A 23,447-nucleotide genomic window follows, 5' to 3' on the forward strand; every position below is an offset into this window, starting at 1 on the left:
ATTGTTATACATTCCCCCTCTTTGTCTCTTTTCCCTCAAAACTATACTTGGCTTGAATGGCAATAAGTTTCCTAACTCTCAGTATGGTGTCTGGAGACAAGATAAGAGCGTGTCAGAAAATGTTTTCCTAGAAACTTTACCGCTATTTGCCAAAATAGAAAAAGCAGAAGCCACTGTTACGAAAGACAAGGCACATTCTTTGCAAAATAACGATGTTGTAAAAATGTAAGAAGGTCTTTTAACAATGTCTGAAAATGTTAGGCCCCAAGAACAGTGAAACTGCATTTGCAGGTAAATGAATTCATAAATCAAAGTGTGTACTGATCATTTGTAACAGTAACTTCCAGATTTTCTTGTGTACATTTTAATTTGTAAACTCTTTAGTTCTTGGCACCTTGACATTGAGATTCACTGAGAGTTTGCAAACTTTTTTGAGAAAATTGTTAAAGTTGTTAAAGTAAATTAAACAGTTTGTGAATAAAATTTGCTGAATGAAAATAAGGATTGGAATTTTTTACATTTATTAAAACTTTGAGGGCTAGATATTTTTTTTTTTGTTTTTTAAAAGGTCAAGCATGTAATTATGAGTACAAAATCCATACAATTACAAGTCTTATTTTGGACACAGTTATTTGAGTCCCCAAAAGCATTGAACATGTATTTAAATATATCCCCATTAGGAAAGCAATTAAGCATGAGGTTAATGTGCTTAAAGCTAAGCACATATTTCACTGCCTTTTCTGAATAGAAATTTCCTGAATCAGGTCTTTGATATGTGTATATACAGTTTTGGTAATTGCACATGCAAACGACCATAATTAAATGTGTGCTGAATTGTCTGGTTTACATTTTTGTAGTCATAGTGGTTAGGTGTGCAAATTAAGCCAGCATCTTTTCTGTGCAATTGTATAAAAATGATGCACGCAGATGAGGCCCTGAACGTGTACCATTTTAAATGAGTGCTCTAAGAAACAAAGAATATAGGGAAAGAGGAGTGTTTCAGAAAAATCAACTACTACTCAGTGTGTAAAGAAATTGTTTTGGTAGACCCTTTTGTGGGAAGTGGGGGAGGAGAAACTTCTCTGAAAGACTTGTATCGGAATACACTAAGAGTTCCCATCCCCCACTGTTCCTGGAAAGGAACATTCTAGGACAGTGTTCCCCAACCTTTTTGTCTGGCGGGTGCCGGACAAAGGACCGTGACAGCGCTCGAGAATCTGCCGAAATGCTGCTGAATTTCAGTGGCATTTTGGCGGCGACACCTCTCGATGACGTCGCTTGTCGGCGGCAAATGGTGTCATCGAGAGGCGTCGCTGCTGAAATGCCTCTGAAATTTGCTGGCATTTCGGCAGATGCTTGACCGCCGGCCAGGACGCGGGCGCATTTAGATGCATGGTGCCCACAGGCACCGCCTTGGAGACCCCTGTTCTAGGATGTACATTTCAGGTCTTGACATGGCATAGAACACAATGGTCTACTTAAACAGCATGAGCATTGGAGTGCATGACCATGGGAGGGTACTAGTGCTGTGCTGATGTCTTTGATCTGTGTATGATTTGGGGGAATCAGAATTAGCTACAATTCTAATTTAAAGTACAGGAAATAAAAGAAAACTTTGCTAGTCTCCCCTTGAAGACTTTATCGGTCTACATTCTTAACATGAAGTTTTTAACCATTAAAGAGGATGGAAGCAGGACAGGGTGGATTGATAAAATCAGTAATTTAAGTTGCTTTGATTTATAACCATGATTTTGAATCAAGCAAGAAACCTTGATTTAAATAATTGATTTTAATCGTGTTTTGCATTCCTACTTTCTTTTCTAAACAAGGTTGATTCTCATTAGTTGATAGCCATTCAGACATATTTATTTGCACTTGAATATAGCCTTTACACTAAATTTGTTGCTTTTTGCCAACCAGGAGGATACATTTTATCTATACATATTTATTTAGATATTATGTAGCTTGGCTTATGTTTATTCAGACTCTTAATGTTTGCATTTTTAACATATTAGAAAATGGTGAATGATACATTTTTTATTTACTGTGTGCGTCATTTTTCACTTGTGATTTGTTTCAAAATCTGTTTGGGTGGAAATTACATTTCAAATAAAATGCCCCAAACCAGCATTTAACTTTTTTGTATTAAATAAAAGTACCTTATGTATTGAATGCGTAAGAGAAAACATTTTTCAAAACACGATTTGTATTTAAACTAACTGATTTTTTTTTAAACAAAGGAAGTATTGTCTGTAGTTTATGAATTGATATGATTGTTTCTGGTCACCATATCCTTGATGAGTTTAGAACTAGTAAATCCCCCTCTCATACCTAGCTTTTATTCATAGATTGGAAGAGGAAAACAAGCTTTTCTACTTTTTCAACTCCCAGTTGATTTTTTTAACTGTGACTGAACTTGCATTGAACTGAACTAGTTGAATAAACTCAGGTAAAGCAGCTGTTCTCTCTGCACATGCAGAAGAGCCTACTGCTGTCAAAAGCTGGGTTAGCACATCAGACTGTTCCAGGTTCTTAGCCAGTTACTTCCACCAGTTCAGTGTTTTGACTTCCTTTAAAACTTGGCAGCAAACTGCTTAATATTATTTTTTAAAATTTTAATTTAAATGGTTTTCTTTAGATTATAATAAGTTTAGGACTTAACATAGGTTGTCAGTTTCAAAATTAATTCTAAATGGTTTTTTAAATAAACCTGTAACTTAATTTACATTCAAAATTTTTTAATTTAAATTGGATTTTTAAAGTAATTGATTCTTATTCATGCTGCATGAGGATAAAATTTGAATGACAGCTTCTCTGTTGTTTAGGTTATGTGTCTTAATATGTGGATTTAATTCAGCTTTTTCCAGAAGTCTGATATTCTCTGTGTCACAGTTCAGCACAACTGTATCTGTATTTCCCTGCTGTGATTCATCCACTCTTGACTCTCCAGCCATTGCCTTTCTTGGGTGGAGACATATGTATCTCTCCCTTCTGACCAAGATATTTACAGGCTGAATCAGGTAAATCCTACTCTATGATATTCCCCAGCAAAAGATGGCTGCCTAAACAGGTCTTTTTGCCTTCTCTTCAGGATTGTCAACAGTCTAATTATCCCAGTTAATCTTCCACAGAGCTCTTTCTAAGCAAGCACATTTTATTCTTAAGGCAAAAGCAATACAGAGAAAACAATAAAAGAACCTACATGCATGCTAATAAATTCACCAGAGATTACCTAATTCCAGCATGGTCTCTGGGTGGTGAGCAGTCCTTCAAACCCCACTCAGTGGTTTTCCCATGGTTTCAAGTTTATAACACCTTTTGCTCAGAACAAGAACCCCCATGAATCTGGAAGTGAGTCCTTTATCCAATTTGGGGTCTCTTGAAGAGACCGTGAATAGGTGATCAGCCAGCCAGTGCCCCCCAAGGGGAGCAAAGCTTCAAACAGCAGAGTTCCCACCTAACCAGAGGGTTTACATTAGCATACCCCTCCTTTCCTCCTACAGATTTCCTGGGAAACCCACTTAATTTTAAAAGTTTACATTGTTTCAAAAAGTCCTTTGACGTTGCTGACATTTTCAATTGTTTTACATTAGTCACGTTTCCTAGAGAAGTTACATACATTTCCATAGTCATACATAAACAATTGCATTTTTAATACAATGGACCCCAAAGTTATTAAACATAATTTGGTGAAGTTTAACTTCATACAGTAAGGTTTATCCAGGTTACTGCAGGAGATTGCCCAAATGGTCAGACTTTGTACTAAAATCTTTTCTAAGCAAGGTTTTCTATTAATGGAATTTTACAACTCACTCATAAGTCATCAGATGCCCACTCCTGTGAAAACTAAGATAATTTAGCATATGTTTCTTTGAGAAGTAATTGGAGGGTGGAAGATATCTGCTGTATGTTTAAAATGTCCTTTTTTTTGTTTTGTTTTAAAAACAGGATCCTGAATTTTCTCTCTGTTGTGTGAACTTAACTCTACAGTTGTGGTAAATGAAACGTAAATTGAAATATACAGACATCCAAAGTCTGTTCAAATAGAGTGCAGCATGTTTGGAATCTAATTTATAGAGACTGTAGTCTAGTTCTGTCTCCCTATATCTTGTAGCTCTGTAAATTTACCTTTCTATGAAAAATTTGCAGAGTTTTATGTATAAAGCATTGGGATTTTGTTCTTGTTTGTTATTTTAAATTACACCCTTTAAAGCTGTCCAAGCAGTTGGTTTGCTGCCATTCCACCTTACCTTTTTCACTTCTGGTTTCTCTTCTGTCTCTCCTTCCTTCCTGATCCTTTGAGGCAGAAAACTTCAAGACCATACACAGCTCAGTGGACTCCTCTTGTTTCAAACTGTTGAGAAGAGTAGTTTTGATTGGTATATGTAGAGCAGGATAGGCTGGAAGACCAAAATGTAGCAATCCAAGGTGAAAAGAAATAGTTTAATTTTCTAAACCAAGTGCTAGATCCATAAAAGGATTTAGGCACCCAAAGTGGCTGTTAAACACCTAAGTCCAACATTTAGGTGCCGCTGAGGTCCTCAGAACCCTGCTGCTGCCTAACTTTGTAGGTGCCTAAAATCCCTAAGCACCTATATTTCCGCTAGTGAGCATGTGGCCTGCGAATCCTGAACAGGTAGGCACCTTCCTCAGGCCTGGACTTAGGTGCTTAAGTCCCCAAGGGTGTGGCTACCTTAGGCAGCTCTCTGCTGAGCTTGCTGGCATTCTTAGACCCCAGACATGGGGTGGTGGGGTCCAATGGGTGGCAAGGCACCAAAAGTTAGGTGGTGCAGTGCAGTGAATCTATCCCTGAAATTATATTTTGGAGGTGATTTGCAAAGCTTTTGGATATTTAACTCTTTTGCTGGGCTCTTGTTTTTCATATAAAAACCTTGAAATGGAATCTGACCCATGTCAAAAAAGTACAACACTTTGAATAAGATATAAAGCAGTTTCTTTGTAGCATATTGTAATGGGCTTGAGGGTTTAAATATACTTGGAGAAGTATGCCCAGGGCTAGGTGCTTCAAGCATTTCTTTAAATTTTCACTTTAAGGCTACTCTAAAGGCAACATTATTAATATATTGGAAAGCTGCAGTTTTCTTTTTAAGTTCAAGTTTTTGCCTCTGTTTTTATATGTCATAATAAACAATTGATCTTTGCCATTTTGTGGTGTTAAAGACTAAGGGAGACTTGCTTCTGAAAAGCAGATTTTTTTGAAGAGCTCCTGAAAGGTCAGGAATAGGGACTTTTTATTGTGGCTACATTTCAGTGACTTTGCTGACCTGAGATTGAAAGTGTCTCACTTGCAGGCTAATCAATCTTACCAATGTCTGTCCTTCCACTTTGAGAGAGAGTTTCATTCAGTGACACATTTGATCTTGAAGAATCCAAACAAATCAGTTTTCTGCACTTTCAGATGAACACAGATCTTTTCTCTCTAGTTACTTAACTCTTGACAGTGTTCACATGTTAAGAAGAATTCTTTTCATTACTTTAGTCCACTCAGTTGCTCATTTCCTATCGATTCTTTCAATGTTAGTTGTGTTGTCAGATACAATCATACAATCTTCATCAGTACTGCAAATAGAATAATATTTAGTGATTAACAGCTTTCTTATATATTCTAGTTTCCATAAGAAAATGTTACCTACTGAACTGAATACTGTGAAGACAGAAAAATAAGTCAGATTTATATTGAACTATGTCATCTGAAGCCCTGCTCATCTTCCAGACGTTTCTACAATATAGGAGAACAGACCTTCCTGATGGTCCACTTACTCCCTTCTCTTTAACATCTAGTGATGGTTGATCCACGTACTACCTACAATCACCAATGACTCCATCAAATTTCCAACCCTTCTTGGGTTCTAAAAACCCCTTTCCCCCCAGTATGCCCAGTTAGCACAATAGACTCTTGATGTTACCATTTCCCTTTTAATTTTCTATAGTCCTTAGTTCTAGTATTTTAAAAAGCCTTCCAAAGACATAACAGTGTAATATGTAACATCAGTGACAAGTCAAACAATGGAAAAAAATCTTTGCACTGCAATATTTGGAGTGTGGGAGGAATGTGTTTGATTGCACACATCTTCACATAACCGTACTAAACCTGCCCAGGTTCCCTGTCTGGAGGATCTCCTGATCAGAATGCAATGGTAGGAGTCCACAAATCAGCTCAGGCGATGTTGGACCATATGCTCATTTACAGTAAGCCTGTATTACATCTCTGGCACTGTTTAAGGTTCCTTATATTTGCACCCATGTTAAAATGCCTTTATATTATCATATAAATGAAAATCAGAAATGCTGGGATTCAGGAGTAAGCTACTCCAGGTCTTGGCTTGTTGCATAGAGATAATTGTACTGCTAAGATGAAAAGGGCACTGCAGGGTGGATTCTAGCACAGGTCTTCCTGTTCAGAACAAAATTCAAGACATTGTTTGCCTGGCAGGGAGACATCACTAGTTTGAAAATGAGGATTTACAAATCACAGTTCAGATCAGACTCAGCATTAGGTCTTTTGGCTGCAACTATGGTAACAGTACCTATGAGGTACCTATGGCATGTGTCTGCATGGGGAAACCTCGGTGGACTTTGAGATAGCGTTGGAATTCTTGCATTCCTTGTGAACAACTGATGATCTATGGGCCTCTCTGCCTGTGGTAAATCTCCAGCTAGGAATGAACTTCCAAGCACTACCCATTCAAATTGTGGTAACTGCAGCTATGTGCAATTTGTGATGGGGATCTTGCAGGATCTCAGTTATCTGTCCATCTCTCCTCAAAGTTTAGGGGATTTGCTTTTGGATGTGTGGTGGTTTTTCCCCCTATCCTTTTCCTTTACATTTGTAGTACATACGTGAATGTAATGCCTTTACACCTCCTCCACCCCCAAAAAAGGCACTGACTATTTAGGGCCCCAGTGGGTTGTACTACTCAAACTGTCCGTTTGAAATGTTCCACTTCATGAAGAGGGTGGGGGGAAATAGGGGTTCAGCCCTTAATAACTATAGCTTTGGAAGCTACTAGCTAGTTTTGGGTTGGAGACTTGAGATTCAAGAGTGAGAATCTGAGATGATAGGCCAAATTCACAGGTAATGTATAATTTAAATTCCCTTGCATTTAAACCCCATTAGAGCTACTTACACCTACACATCTATCTAAAGTAATGTAATTTATGTCAAGGGATGCCAGAAAAAGGTGCAAGTAGAGTGGGGGTTTAGTTTTACACATTAATACACCGTTTTCTGGGTCCTTAGTATATACGGTGCACCAATTTAGACAGCAGTAGTGGGCATAAATAGTTTTCAGGGGGTCTGAGTTAAATTCCACTTAGATTAATTTAAATATGCTGACTTTCACCATGTGAATTTAACGGAGTCTGAGTTGGTGTATTGTCTACAATGATACACTTTCTTTTGGTCCCCAAAAGAATCATACCAACTTTTGACTCTTCTAGACTGATGCTTGCTTAGGTTTCCCTCTGAATTTGGCCTGCTGTCTTCAAAGAAGCAGAATTACAAGGTAAGCAAGTTCATGTTTCCAGAAGATCATAGATTTGTATAATAGTGCATTGCATTTACACAAGGCTTTAACTAGTCACAACATATTAATCCTCACAATACACCTGTGAGGGAGATAAGTATTGTATCCATTTTTATAGATGGGCAAACTGAGAGGTTAAGAGACTTGCCCAAAGCCACTCAGGTGATTGTCAGAACTTTGGCGGGGGGAGGGTCCTCCCTCCCTTCGCAGTATTCATTCCATAGACCATGATGTGTCTCAGTGCGTAATAAAAAGTGAAGTTCCTATATTATAAACTATTCTGAGTTGTAATTGGGCATTTTGTTGTTACTAAATACTAAAAGGACTTGGTCCATTTACAGGCCTTTGAATCATAAAGTTCATTATTGCTCAGTTTAGAGTGAAAATAGACTGATATCTCTTGGTATTCTCCCCCCACCCCAGACCTGCTTCTCTTGTACTAGTATTTATTTATTGCGTGCTGGTGCATTTGGTGTTTAACTAATTTAACATGGTTCCTTCTCCAAAAAGCCTACAGTAATAGTTTGCAGACACACACAGTGTATCACACAAGGGAGAAAAGATGGAAAAGGATGGTGTGGAACTATTGAAAACAGTAGATTGAGAAAGATGGGTACTGACATGAGGCCCTTGCACATGCCCTGGAGTACGATATTGGAGACTTATGTAAGATCTGTTTCATTAGAGTATAGAGGGAAGCAGGATTGTAGGGATCCAAGAAGTTGAGGTAATGGCTATAGATGACACATTTGATAAACTTCAGGGGAAAAGGGAGGAAAGAGAGAGGCAATATTTTATGGAAATAAGGTCAAGAAAAGTATTTAGGGCTCAGGACACCAGCACGCTTGAAAAGTGGTAGAAAAGGATGGTGTCAGAAGTAGGAGACGGTGAGAGCTAGTAGACTGGCTGAAGAGCTGCAAATTTTCAGCTCCACCCATAGGGGTGAAGGAGGAAAGACACTTTGTGTTGGAAAGGTATGGGGAGAATCATGTGACATTTAGGGTGGTGCTCAGAATATTGCAAGAAGGATATTTAAATAACTCTTCACTCTCACATGTCATTAAAACATATAGTCCTTCCCCCACCATGTCTCTTCAGTGACCTCTGCATATTTCTACTGTGGCCCATCTTGCTGTACCCAGAGACCTTGCTTCAATTCTTGCTAAGAATTTTAGTTTGATGTTTTCAGAGAGTTTGAACTAAACCTTGATCTTAGTTATCTGTATTGCTGCCATCCATCAATTGTGCTTTATTCATGTTCTTAAGAGTGCAAAAAAAAAAAAAAAAAAATCACTTGAACTCTGTGCTGTTTCTCATAGGATAACTTAATGACCAAATGTATTTTTCTGAAAGCTCAGGGTTAAGACTGGCACCAGTCATAGGCCTCTCCTTTTATGTTTAAACTACAGTCAAAATGAAATGTTTTTACAGCCGTCATGCACAATCTTAATTATAGCTGGATGACAAAATCACTAATAGTCACCTTTTTCATTGGATGTTTGTAATAAATGGCTGCTATGTATATAACCTAGCTTTGTCACATCACAGGTATCTCTTTAAAGCAATCTAATTTTGGTAGTGAGTTACATAAGTAATTATGAGCTTTATTGATTATGTCTGCATAGTATAGGCTAGCTACACAAAATAGACTAGACTCTTGGAGTCCTGTCCAGAATGCAATGAGAATAATGTACACTTGAGATGGATTCTCTAAGTGAGGCATTCTCTTCTTTGATTTCCCCATAGTCCTTCTGAGGAATCTAGCAGGAATCTGTTTAATTAACCCCATTTTAAGAACTTTTCACCTTTTGTCCTACTTTCAATAGCTATCATTTGTTTTGATGGGTAAACTCCGTATCTTCTTTTCAACGGAAAATAGTTTTTCTGTTAGTGTCACTGAATGTATTTTTATTTTTTTGTGTTTCTTCCTAGACTGACTGCATTTCCATGGAAACCATTGTTAGAAGAGGCGGCTTTTCTACTGGTACCTCCAGAAACTGTGTGGTGCTTTTGGAAGCAGAGCTCAACTCCAGCCAGCTACTTTCACTTCCAGCAGCACAGACATACACACACCATTGTAATGATTTTTGCTTAGACGTCAGCTGTCTACAGTTGAGTTAATTTGAATTAAGATTTTTCATAGCTGTGTTTTGGTGATGGAATTTGTTTTTCCGCAGAACATTTGTTTGAGAGGCATTGGGAATGCTGCAGAGGGGATTCGTACAACTTCCTTTTTACTTCTCTCTGCCTCTGCCCCTGCCCCTAATTTGTTTTTATTTATATTGAGAAGTTAAAGCTGGTAGCTGATAGTCTATTTAATATGGGTTTTGTTTCTCTGGTACGTTAGCTTAAACATGTATTGCTTAGAAATATTTTGGCAGGTCAGATTTTTTTTTTTTTTGAGGGGGCTGGGAGAGAACCATGTAACTGAACCTAAATCTGTGATGGACAGACCTCTTTATTATATTTTGCTTTATAGTATAGGAGGTAGTTTTTGATCACAGAGCTTAGTATTTTTAATCATACGTCAGAGCTTAAACTGAAGTTTGTTGCTCAGAATTCTGATATGTATAAGGTAAGATTAAAGGGTTGGTTGTCTTGTTGATTACATTTAAATTATCCCTACCCATTTGTTTGAGCATGTATAAAATATAAATTGAGGTTTCCATTCATGCACTCAAATGGGAAGGTGCAGGGTCTTTTATAACTTTGACTTCTGCTTTACAATATTGATGTGTGCTGTAGCTTTTTAAAGAGAAACCACCCTAGCTGATCTTACTTTAATCCAAAACCCTCTTTTAATTTGGGACCATTTCTTTTTGCATAATGGGAAAGTAAATACTTGGGTTATCACTTAATGCATTCTGCCTAAAGAAAAATTGCAAACAATGACTATCACAAATTTAAAAATAAATTGTAGAAAATTAGAGCTAGTTGCATCACTCTTACTGATTTTGGTTTAAATCAGTTTAGGCTTTTAACACTGCTATGACCTTTAAAAGCATGACACTAGTTGTTGGTACATACAGTGTATAATAATAAAAGGCACTGATTTGATAAGGGGTTTAAAAGTGGTACACAAATCCTCATGCTGTACTGCACCACACAGCTGGTAATCCTCTACATTGTATATTGTACAAGTGTTTTGTAGGGCTGCCTCACATGACATACAACCTTTAAAATACTAGTACAGTTTGTATAACAAATTAGATGCTGTCAGTTTTGATGTTGAGTGATGTGTACCTAAATCTATTTTTGAGTAGTCTTAAAATGTACATGTCACAAAATTATAAAGACCTTTCTGTAAACTTAGTATCAGTTTACAAAGTAACAGGAAAGAAATACTTGCTGCAGAGTTTAAAAGCACAGATGTGTTCTTGAATCTGGAAGAGAAGTTAGTCAGTACAGTTACTAGTTGCTGCTAAACATACTCTGTTAATTCATTTAAAAATATTACTTCTCTAGACCATGATACTGTCTTGCCATACAGTTTTTGTTTGGGTGTAGTAAATTAATAAGGCAATATGTAGACAGCCATTTTAAAGTTTGGGGTTTTTTCAAATTAATTGAAATTTGGATGATCGTTCAGAACATCTAATGGGAAAAGAAAAGGTTGTTTTGAAAAAATTGAACATGTTACATACTTTATTTACATATTAGGTCCTGAGGCTGCCATTATACAATATACAGCACTGATTTAATAAATGCTGAATAAATAACTAAATGGGTAACCTCAAATGTAGTGGTACAAATACTAACAGGTACAGCATAATAAATATGCAATCTTTCTGAATCTTCGTTTACAGCCACTAATTTATTCAGTATTGTGCTGGAAGAACACTTTCAGAATATGTAAAACATATCACTATGTATACTACCTTCCAGCTACCCATTTATGCTGCTGTATAGTACAAAAATACCAATGATGGAACAATGTTTGTCCTGTACATTTAATTTGATATTGGACAGTTATTGTCTGTACAAACTAAAACATACATGGTTGAAACTGTTCATTATATTTGCTATTTCTGCTTCAGACCTGTTTAAAAGTTGAGCAGATTGATCTGGCTTTGTCTTCCATTGTAAATATTGTTACATTGTTTTCTTTGTAAAACATATCGCATTTGCGGTTTTGGGAGACTGGCTTGAAGCTCTGTATAGTGTTTATATTTATCTGACTTGGCTTTCCATAGAGCTACTCGCAGTAAATGTGTTCATGTAGCTTCTGCTGTCTGGGTCTCTTATTTTTAAGCAAACCTGTTTTATTGGCTGAATTGTATTTCTCCTCCCCCCTCCCCGAGTATCTTTTTCTTTTAAGGGGTGTGGTCATCTGGTCATCACAGGGCTATTTATACATTGCTGAAGAGTGGATTTAACCAGTTTTACAGGAGAGCGTATCTCAGACCACCAGCTATGAAACAATCTTCTCGAACTCTGGAAAAATGACTTAAATGTGAAGGGTTATGCTAAAGCACCCAGAACTTGATATATTAGACTACTGTGCTCGTTGATAGTCATGTCCCAGTACAGCCCCCTGGGGGTCTAGTGCTATTCAACATATTTATAAATGATCTGGAAAAAGGGGTAAACAGTGATGTGGCAAAATTTGCCAATACAGAATTACTTAAAATAATCCAAAGCAGACTTCGAAGAGTTACAAGGGGCTCTCCTAAAACTGGCTGACTAGGAAACAAAATGGCAGAGGAAATCAGGGTTGATAAATGTAAAGTAATGCACATTGGAAAACATAATCCCAACTATACATCCAAAATGATTGAGTGGCAACAGCTAATTTAAACCCCAAGAGATCTTGGAGTCATCATGGATAGTTCTCTGAAAACATCCACTCAGTGTGAAGCATTGGTCAGAAAAGCTAACAGCCGGAGCTTGCGGGGCAAGGCAGCTGCCACAGACCCTGCAAAGCAGCCAGGTCCCCCAGAGCTCACAGGCCAGCCCACTGCCCTGGACCTGACACACAGGGCAGGCCAGCTGCTTGTCCTGGTCCACCACCACATGGCTGCCCCAGACTCTGGAGCTTGCAGGGCCAGGCAGCTCCCCTGGACACCTTGGGCTGATGGGAAACCCCGACCTCAGGGCTGGCTGGAAGCACAACCTCCCCATGCTAGGTGGCTGGGGAGCCTGGACCCCTTCCCCCAAGGACCACCTGTGGCCTTTAGCGCACAGCTGTGTGCTAATTGGGCCATGGGTTGAGAACTGCTGCTCTGCAACATATGGAATTTTCAGAAATGTCATGGAAAGTGGGCTAGGTTTCTTTAGCACAAAGCAACCACTAGTGTCACTGCTGATTTGCTACAGGTTTTTTTTTTTACAGTGAAGACAAGCTAAATGATGATTTTTAAATAATTTGATACCACACCTAACTTGATACTTTCTTAAATTTCCTATCCCTGCATATATGTACTGAAGCAAGAACTTAGTTTAATATAGCACATATATTGCTGAACTCATTAATCAGACACTAAATTTCTTATCTTTCACCATGAATGTGACTTCTAAAAGTAACATTTCTAAGATCAGGGTCTGTAACGGCAGAACTTTTTTAAATACTTAATTCAAGTCACACTCCCTTTGTTCAAAATATTAATTTATTAAACTAAAAAGCAACTCTGAAAGTAAGTTTAAGTCCCTCTAACCAAATTTTTGTAAAACAATGATTATCCTAACTAGGGTCCTTATTCAGAGCCTCATTTTATAGCAAGCAGCCTATGTTGTGGAAGAAAAAGAAAACAGTACTTTAGTATGTGACAGAAGCAGTCATACCAAAAGTAAACAAACAGTGAAAATTATCCAAATAGCATAAAGACGGTTGCAACAGTCCCATACAAAGTAACTGCTTAAGGTATCTTAAAGGGCTCATTGGACCTGAACTGTGTTAAATGCTTTAGTCTTTCAAGGACTAACGGTCGGGCTGGGTAGTAGACAAAACTATCAGCTCTGAAACAAGGGGAAATCCTCGATCAAAACCAGAAGGCAGTTAGTCACTACTTTCATATCAAGGAGTGGAAGACTAAGCTACATATTTTAAAAATGGTTACCAAAAAAAAAAAAATTGCCTTTTGGTTGGAAGATTCTTTTGAGAAGCTCTAGTACACATCCAGCATCTCATAGAAATGTTACAGAAATAGTTAAATGAAGAGCATACTAAGTGTGGCAGAATACATCATGTACAGTTAGTAGAAAAATGGTGACACAGAACCACCTTAAAATTCTGTATTTGGCAATTCTCTGTGCCTGTTTTCTGCCTGAGACTTCTCCAGGTTTTGGAAAGAAAAAAAAGTGGCCTTCAAATTCCTGTTAAATCATGCTCGATAGACTAGAGAGAACCTATGTCCATATCCTCTCCTCTTTTTTTCCATTAACAATAGATGGGGGCCTTTAAACATTAGTTTCTCCTTCCCTCAATTGCAACAGACCATAAAGGAACATTTCAGAGGGGGCCAGGAACTCGTGGCTAATTGTAGTATAGGTTTCAGAGCTCAGAACATCTTACTAGAATAGTAAGAGTGTTGGAAAGCCCCAGTCCAGTCATGGCAAACCAACCCCTCAACTAGTATTTTACGTATACCTAGTTCAGATATGTTTTTCCTCATGACAGTATCAAGTTAATCTAAATTCTTATTTTTAAAGGACCGGGACAAAGAGTAGTAAACCCACAGAATGCTCCAGTTTAACATCCATGCCTTGCACTTCAGCTATAAGCTGCAAGGGTTACTTTTAGGACTAATAATATAGTTTGATTTACCTAGCAGTTAATTCTTAACTCTCTGCCAATTGTAGTGGTTTTATGATGTGATCACTAGTTCTCTACAAATGACGGATTTCATCACCCATCCCTCACAATCCAAGTTTTATACGTACTGATCTTATGTTTTGAAAGGCTCTATATTCCATTACTGCTCTTCTGAGCTGATCACTACTCCTGCCTTTCCTTAGCAACATTGTCCTGCTTTCTGTCAATAAAACACTCCTGAAGACTAGATTATCACAGTCTTTCTTGCACAATTCCTGGCTTGTGGTTGCAGTGGAGGTAGCCATAGCAGCAACAGTATTACAACCCCAGCCACAGGGGTTGTGTAAGGTGTAAACCATAGGTTGCTGCTGGGCAAGATCTGTGTTACAACTATAGATTGCTCAAAGTAGAAGAGTTCTAAACCTAACAAAATGAACTTCCCTCACTGGTGCCCCTCAAAGAAGACTTCTCTACAATGTGGGCAGCAGAATGACTCATGCTACTAGCATGCATATTAGGAAATACCATGCAGTTGAAACAAACATATATAAAAGGTGATGCTCTTCTGAGATCTCAGATCTTTTGGACACATTGACCTATGAGCATTTTGACACTTGTAAGGTTAAAAAAGGAAATATTTTTTAAAGTTGTACCTTTAAAAAAACAGAATAAAAATTGATGAAAGCCTACAATTAGACTGTAGTAGACTTTGGTGTAGGGGATGTTAGTTTTCACTGGTTACAGGTCTAGAAGTCATTAAATCCAAAGTCCATATATACTGTTCTAGTCCATCCTAAATCAAATGGTTCTGAAATATTTCACTTTGATTTATACATCATACTTCCATGGAACGGTTCTCTGAAATTCTTCAATCTCACTCCATACCTGCAAAATAGCCTAAAGGTACAGTCAGCCAATATACAGCTTTGGAACAAGGATAAATACAGGAATCTCATTACTAGGAAAGGCAGTAAGGAGAAAGGCCCATGTGCAACTTTGACACTTAGTACAACAGAATGGCACAGACTAGCCTCCTTCTGTTAGTGTTTTCAAGATTTACATATCAGTTATACTTTAGCAGGTCAGCCTAGTTTGCAGCAATTCTATTATGAAGTTAGACACCAATTCAATCCATTCAGCAAACTGCTTGCAGTACACCTATAAAAGCAGGTGAGACAAATATTGAGCAAAGAAAGTTAATCTACATCTTCCATGTTTTGATCTGTTTTTGTTAAAACCATTGCTTACGTGGGCACTCTTAACTGTTCTTAAATTATCTTTGAAAGCCTATAGTGCCCTCATGTGGTTAACACACAAATCTTATCCATGTACAATTTGTATAACCCATTTTCCACATAATTGCTACTGAAGGTAAACTAGGAATAGGCCAGGCCCTATAGCCAGTGCAACTGCTTTATTTACAAGACTGAATTACTTGAGAAACACAATGACATTAAGTGCTCTCATGGTGGAATGGTAGTATTTAAATCCAAGAGTACCTTTAGGCTGCAATTTGGGTTTGAGGCCATTCTAAGGCTTGAGCACAGGTTTGGCAGCTCCAAAACTATATACACATTTACACAAGATTTTGGCCACATCTGACCTGAAAAGTGGGTCCTTTTGGATTCTGAAACCAACCTGGGGGGAAAAATCATAAAGGCAGTTTTGGCAGTGCGGATGTGTCTCCAAACCCCCCGCAGGTCAAAGGATTGTTCCATGTGAAATATCAAAAATCTGAACAAGGTTTTGCCAGTTGTATTTATATTACGGTACACCCAGAGGCCCCAGCCAGGATTGAGCACCTGCATAGAGTGAGAAAGAGCCTATGTCCAAAGAGTACAAACTTAAGTGCACAAGACAAAAGATGGGAGGAAAAAAAGAATTATCTCCATTTTACAGATGAGCAATTGAGGCCCAGAGAGACTAAGGGACTTGCCTAACGTAACACAGGGAGTAGTATATGGCCGAGGTGGGAATTGGACTCCCAGATCTTAGCCTAATGCCGTAACTACAAGACCATCTTCCCTTTCTAGACCTTTGTTTCTTAATAGAGCAATATTGAGAACAGTTTGCTGGAAACATCACCACAGATTTCATTAAGATCCAAGTGCTTTTCTGTACCATATGGCAGCAGCAACATGCAAAATGGGATCAGGCAGCCCATGCACAGGAGAGGCAGCCATGCAGCAGCATCCAGCGGTGTGCAGCTGCCCCACATCCCTCTATTTTGGTTACTTAGCAGTTATGTGATAGTAAGGGATTTGACATACTCAACAGTGCCAGGAATCAAGGAATAGCTGTTCTATGCATTGTTACACTAGGGACTATAATTTATACTGAAAATTGCTGCATAATTTATTGCTGCTCTAGTATTCCCTGAGACGTTTACATGCTCCAAAGGATGCATGAGACCATAACACAGAATACAGCAATACTAGCAGGATCCTAGAGCATGCATGGTTCAACAGCCGCAGGAAATGTCATTGTGGAAACCAAGGCTCCGTAATGTAGGAAGGACCTGCTTTTCAGCTGTCTCAAGTTCTTTTATGTGGAAACCTACCACTCTGCCTGTGCTGGACTGCAACACAGCTGTGATCAGTACAAGCACTCAAGCTGTGTTGAGATAATTAGTCTCAATGTAATGTGCCAGGCCCAAAAGGTCAAGGCCCATCTATTTAACCCTAGTTCTTGGGGAGGCAGCATTAAGTCAAGGGCTGGTGTTTATGGTAAGAGGGACAGGAGTTGGGGGGTTGATGTCATCTTTAGTTAACAGTTTTCTGGTTGGGAGTTAGCAGCAGCTGCTTCAGTTTTGTTTCTTTACATGTAAGATCAACCAAATAAAATAAGTAGACGGAAATGTTTGGTTCTTTTGTTCACTCTCTACCATCATGGATTTGCAGGCAACTCACAAAAGGGTAGACATGAACCTTGTGGCTGTATTACAGGCCCAGTACTCCAATGTTATACACATATAAACAAAGCATGAGGCACACAGACTACTTTAACATTTAAAAACACACCAAGATGACAGTATTATATTTTAGAGTAAACTTTTGTATAATTGCCATTTTCATATTTACACAAATGCTATTAATCCTCCACTTATCTCATTTTATTAACCTTTGGCACCTTGCCTAGTAACTCATTTCTATGTCTCAGTTTTCAGCAGGGATATATATATATATATATATATATATTTTTTAAAGTGGCTCCAAGCCTAATGTATAGCCAGCATCAGAAATTCAGAGACAGAACAGCCATTAGCTAGATGTCACTGATAATTAATTAGCATTACTCAAAATAAGCTGAAATATACTTTGCTTTTATAAAGCAATACATTAATTCTCCGGCTAATGAATGGTGAAGGTGGGAAAATACAATGACTATCTCAAGGACGGCTGATCACCTGGAAAACGCACAGTCTCATTTCCTTTGTTGAGGAATGCTAAAAGCTTACGCATAAATGCAATAGAATTGACCACAGAAATCAAACAAGCACAAACAGTTCTGTGTACAAAATGTGATGATAAACTATTGCAAAACATGACAATCTAGGACAGATACAGTAGGATTCTTACAGACTGATGCAAGAAACAAGGAGCTCTATGACCTTTCACGGCCTTTATTGAATTATACATACACAAAAACTGTTGCCTTGTATAAATCCATCATGGATGTGTATAATTCACATAAAAATGATTACAGGATACATTTATAAATATGAAAAAGATCAGTTTTAGCCAGTTTTTGCTTTATTTCAGTTTTTTCAGAGTGTACAGCTATTATGGATAATATACATGACACCACTTTGGAGCAAAGAAAGTTTTTGTAAGCATAATCTTAAATGCTTTGGCAATTTGATATTTCCACGGGGTATTTTTAGCTGAAGCAAATATGACTTGTTTTTATTAAAAAAAAAAAAAAAGATGTCGGATATGGCTAATCATTTCACATATTTTCACAGAATAAAAAAATCCTTTTAAAATGGTTTGGATTTCTAAGCACAAATAACACCATCGATAGCATGGTGTAAGTATAAACATTTAAAACCCTGATCAAAATGACTAGAGAAATATTGTACATTCCCCAAATAAAGTCAGATTGGAACTTTTGAGGGAGGAAACAAAACTTTAAAAATCAGTAGTAGTTTGGTGTAAGAGGTATAGATTCTCTCCATTGCCCTTGATTTTATATAAAATACTGCTGTATATTTAAACTTGTTTTTAATACACATTTTGTGAAGAGTGATTTTAGGCTGATTTGTGTCTAAATAATTGAAGGCTTGAATTAAAAAGGTGTTTACACAATATACACATTTTATTACTTACAAAGAGAAATAAGCTTAACATTTCATATTAAAAACCTGGGATACAGTAGGGTTAGTAGCACCATGAAAAAGTGTTTTTCAAAACTGCAGTCTTGTTATTTTAAACATACTCAGTGCATTGTATTTTGTTATTGTTTTCTCTTGGTTGATCAAAAGTGCCATTTTGGTACTAGGAGAGAAATGAAAACTTCATCTTCTGATCCTTTGTGAACCTCAAGTGGCTCTTCCATTTCCAAGAGATCAATTCCTTTGTCTCAGTGCTTTTGACAAGTACGCACCAGACAGCCTTGGTTTGGCACTTTGGTGAGGTACACCTCAATCTGCACTTTTCAAACAGTTTGGATTTGTTTTTGTTTCTTTCCGCACAGTAGCACCATTATTACAGCAGGAGGACAGTGCACCCTAGGAATTCTCATTGTTTTACAAAAATTCTCCAAGATGTTACGTCCTCTTCATACAAACTTGACAACGACTAATACGTGTCCTCAGGTCTCCAGCTTTCAGTGTCTCTGACTGAGGTTTACTGGTTGATGGAAACACAAACACACAAGGTTAGTTTTTCTTATGCTTACAGGAACCTGGACTTGCAAGGTGCTGAGTGCCTTTCACATCAATCGGACTTAAGGATGTGCTTAAGTGCCTTCCTGAAAGGTAACTGCATGTGCTTACCACCTTCCCTGATCAAGCACTTATTTCATTACTCTCCCTAAAATCCCTCATGAGTTGTGATAGTTGTTTGTTTTAGACCAGTATTTCAATATGTAGAAGGTGCTGTGTCAGCAAATTACATCAGCCCAACATGCCAGACAGTCGGGGGCAGTCCACAAACACCGATTTGAGTAAAGGTGTCTTTTAGAAATGACATTTATTGGGCAATTACAAAATAGAACATGATCTATCTCCTCTACCGCCCCTGGCCGCCGAACATGGAAGAATTTACATCTGTAATCTTTTGACTTCTCATTTGAATGGGATTATTCCATAATCAAATGTCATCGTCCAATTGAGGTGAAAATGTAAAGATGACAGATTTAACAAATTATTTCCTTCTGCTGTGTAAGGGTACGTACGTGAGTGATTATAAAAAAAAAGTCCATCTCGGTTATAGAGTTTAAGGCCAGGAGGGACCACCAGATGATCTGTCTGACCTTCTGTATATCACTGGCCACCAGTGGCACCCAGCACTCACACACTAAACCGAACAATCAAAATTAGACCAAAGTATTATAGTTCACAGGAGGCTAGACTAATATCCGCCCGTAGGCGGGACCAAGGAGCACCAGTTCTGGAGAACCCTCAATGGCAGGAAAACGATGATAAAGTGAGATACATCTGTCAAGTGACCCATACCCACACCCTGTAGAGGAAGGCAAAAAATCCTCACGGTCACTGCCAATCTGACATGGAAAATTCCTTCCTGACCCCACGTATGGTGATCAGTTAGATTGTGAGCATGTGAACAGGAACCCAGCAGCCAAGCACCTGAGAGAGAGAATGCTCAGTGCCACCTCAGAGGCCTGACTCTCTCCATTCAATGTCATCTCCAGCTGTGGGCAGTTCCGATGCTTCAGAGAAAGGAGCAGGGGTAGGCAACCTATGGCACAAGTGCCAAAGGCAGCACACAAGCTGATTTTCAGTGGCACTCACACTGCCCAGGTCCTGGCCACCGGTCCAGGGGGCTCTGCATTTTAATTTAATTTTAAATGAAGCTTCTTAAACATTTAAAAAACCTTATTTACTTTACGTACAATAGTTTAGTTATAGATTATAGATTTACAGAAAGAGACCTTCTAAAAACATTAAAATATATTATTGGAATGTGAAACCTTAAATTGTGAATAAATGAAGACTCGGCCCATAACTTCTGAAAGGTTGCCAACCCCTGGAAAGGAGATTTAAAAAATAAAACAAAGCAAAATACCACACAGTGACGGGAGAGGGGAGGAGAGAATATATTCCTGACCCCTGCAGATGGCTGGCTGAAACCCTGAAGCATAAGCTTATATTCCTAAAAGACAAACTGGAAGTGAACCCCTGGCTGTTGAGCCGTGCCTCTACCATCACATGCAAGCCTCTCATTACTTGGTCACATATGAGTAGTCCACTTCTTTCAAGTGAATGGTATAAACACATTTTTAAAAAGGAAAAGGAGAAATAAATAGAAAGCTAAGTTTGGGTGAGACTGAAAATAGTGAATGATGATAAGGAGGATCCATGAGGGTTATTACTGGTCAGGAAAACATGTTAATTACCACTGATCATGCAAACCAATGGCATAATGACTGCCTAATACAAAAATAAATGGTACTACTTAGGTGTTCTAATTGGAAGTAACTTGACTTCCATGTTGTAGATACCCACTAACATTGTGTAACATGTTTTGTGCATAAAAGCTCATTGTGCAACAGTCATTTTTCAATATAGCTGCAGTCAGAACTTGTTAATTCTCATTTGAGACACAAGTCACCATTGGATAATAAAATGAGTTTCTATGAAAGCAAGTTATTTTTCCACAGAACAGCGGTGCCACTCTAAACTTGTGAAGGAAGCGATAAGAGTAGAAGCCTGAAGAGTTTGCAAAATCCTAAGGTGAAATCATGGCCCCAGAGAAGTTGATGGCAAAACTTTCATTGACTTCAGTGGGCCCAGGATTTCACCCCTGTACTTCTGCAAACAACATCTGAGATATTTGAATCTGTCTAAATGTCAAGAAAAAACATAAAAATGATCATTCAGTGCCAGACTGTGACATCGTTACTCACATTGAATAAATACATCACTCTTTGATACTGTCCCACTCATTACAATGGGACTACTTTTGGAATAAGCTATAGTCAACATGAGTAAGGGTGGGCAGAAAGTAGCTCTGAGCCCTTGCAAAACAGCAATAGAATGCACCCCAGCAAGTTCGGACAAGATGTAAAGGATTTTGTCAAGTAAACAAATTCCTGAAAAACTGGTCTTAGAAAGCATGACACACATTTAGACAAGGGAAAAGGCACAAATTACCAGTTTTACAAGGATTAATTAAGTCTTCAAATAAGGATCTAAATCACCATTTGTCGTTAGAAAATAAATGTGATTTTCAATGCATTCAGTACACAGTAAGTGATGTGCAAGAAATAAGCTCTCTTACCTAAACATTTCTGATATCTCTACAGTTGCCAGCCAGAAACTGTATGAATTAGCGTAGTAATTACAAGTACCACGACCATGACACTCAATAAAAGGAGCTGAGCGGAATTCTTCTAAACAGGAACCGGGGGATGCCAAGGCCTGTCCAGAGCCCTCTGCACCAGCACTAGTGTGCTAGAAAAGAAACAACTTGTAAGTTCAGTTGGGATCCATAAGCACTAGGAGAAGTCACCCTGTTTCAAAAAAATCAAGTTAATTATTTTTTCCTGTTTGTTAAGACAATGCGGTATATGACGTTTACTTAGGCTTACTGATTACCATGGCATCTGAATTTTGGGAAATAACTGATCTCTGTTACCATAGTTGGCAGCTACAGGTAAATGTCATTTTAATGGTGCAAACTATAGTTTGTAACAGAAAATCCCGAAGGAGCTAGTACAAAACACAAACAGTTAACAGTAAATTTGGGGAGAGAGGAGGAGGCCCTTACCATCATGAAAGAATAACCAATCCAAAGAGAGTCCCAACCTTGCGGACATGATGGAATTTGAATGGTCTGACTATGGACAGCTATAACCATGGCAGGAGCTTCACACACGGCACATCTAAACATGAGGAGAGGTATAAAAGAAACATCACACCATTACAATAATGTATTAAGTAAGCCAAATACAAATTTTATTTCAGGAGAATTTAGAGAAATGACATGAAAAATTCGGAAAAAATAATGTAAGAAAGGCTGCTGTAACCATTTAGATCTACTGCACCCCTCGAACAGTTTTAATATGTATGCAGAATTTCCCACTGCAACAGTGAAACAAATAACAATAGAGAACAGAATTTTTTTTTGTATCTAATTGCATTGAGTACCTTTAAAAAAACCTAACCTTTAATGAGCCCAATCAATCACTCCTTACGCAGGCAAAATTGGGAGAGCTCTGTTTAAAAATCCATAGTACAGCAGACTCCTTAAAAAGGTGCCAGACTGACAGTACTGAAAGCTAACATCCTTTGGTTTTCCACAGAATAGGTCAAATACATAGTGGTAGTACTAGCTTGCCACATTATCCTGCCTGTTGTGCACTAATCCTGATTTCAAGGGAATGGTGCCACAGGTCAGAAAGTGGAGTTCAATCTTCAGAATAATCTGAGCATGATCCAAAGGCCATTGAAAGATTCTCAATGGCTTAAATGGGCATTGGATCGGGCCCGCAGTCACTAGCTTGTCATCTGAGACTGTTAGCAGGTATGCCAGTCATACTGGATTTGTATCCAAATTGTAAAAGCCACAAAGTAATAGACTCCAAATGTCAACTCATTTCATCTAGACGATCCAAACAACTGTTGAAAGACAGTGACACTACGGATATGGGCAAGATTTGAAACAGTGGCCTTAAAGACAGATGTTCTTGCATTTTCATTCTAATTAATTATTAGCTCCAGAGGTGCTGGAACCATTTGTATAGTGGGGGTGCTGAGAGCCATTGAACCAAACTGTAAATCCTGTATACAATGGAAACCACTTAAAGTGAGGGGGGTGCTGCAGAACCTTTCGCACCCCTAGTTCCAGCACCTACGATTAGCTGGACACTCAAGCCCAGTATTGCTCTGTTACATGGTTTCACCTCCCATTATCTTATGTGGAGTTGTATCTACATAAGCAGTGGCAGAAACTGGCCCAGTAATA

The 23,447-nt window shown here is 38.3% G+C and overlaps 2 protein-coding genes across 3 annotated transcripts in view; one reads left to right on the top strand and one right to left on the bottom strand.

The window, feature by feature from the left end:
* The window catches only part of IRS4 (insulin receptor substrate 4), a 29,068-nt gene extending 17,300 nt beyond the window's left edge, over positions 1-11,768 (top strand). For both annotated transcript variants that reach the window (XM_032788196.2, XM_032788195.2), the window contains one exon: positions 9,480-11,768. In XM_032788196.2, coding sequence (XP_032644087.1) covers positions 9,480-9,484 — 5 coding nt within the window. In that variant the 3' untranslated portion in view covers positions 9,485-11,768. The remainder of the gene's footprint in view (positions 1-9,479) is intronic.
* Positions 11,769-17,195: 5,427 nt separating this feature from the next.
* Positions 17,196-23,447, bottom strand: part of COL4A5 (collagen type IV alpha 5 chain) — a 157,876-nt gene continuing 151,624 nt past the window's right edge. Inside the window, exons 49-51 of the mRNA XM_032788201.2 lie at positions 22,251-22,365; positions 21,762-21,934; positions 17,196-19,148 (exon numbers count right to left, since the gene is read on the bottom strand). Coding sequence (XP_032644092.1) covers positions 19,067-19,148; positions 21,762-21,934; positions 22,251-22,365 — 370 coding nt within the window. The 3' untranslated portion in view covers positions 17,196-19,066. The remainder of the gene's footprint in view (positions 19,149-21,761; positions 21,935-22,250; positions 22,366-23,447) is intronic.

Source organism: Chelonoidis abingdonii, chromosome 8 (genome assembly GCF_003597395.2).
Source record: "Chelonoidis abingdonii isolate Lonesome George chromosome 8, CheloAbing_2.0, whole genome shotgun sequence".
Lineage (NCBI taxonomy): Eukaryota > Metazoa > Chordata > Testudines > Testudinidae > Chelonoidis > Chelonoidis abingdonii.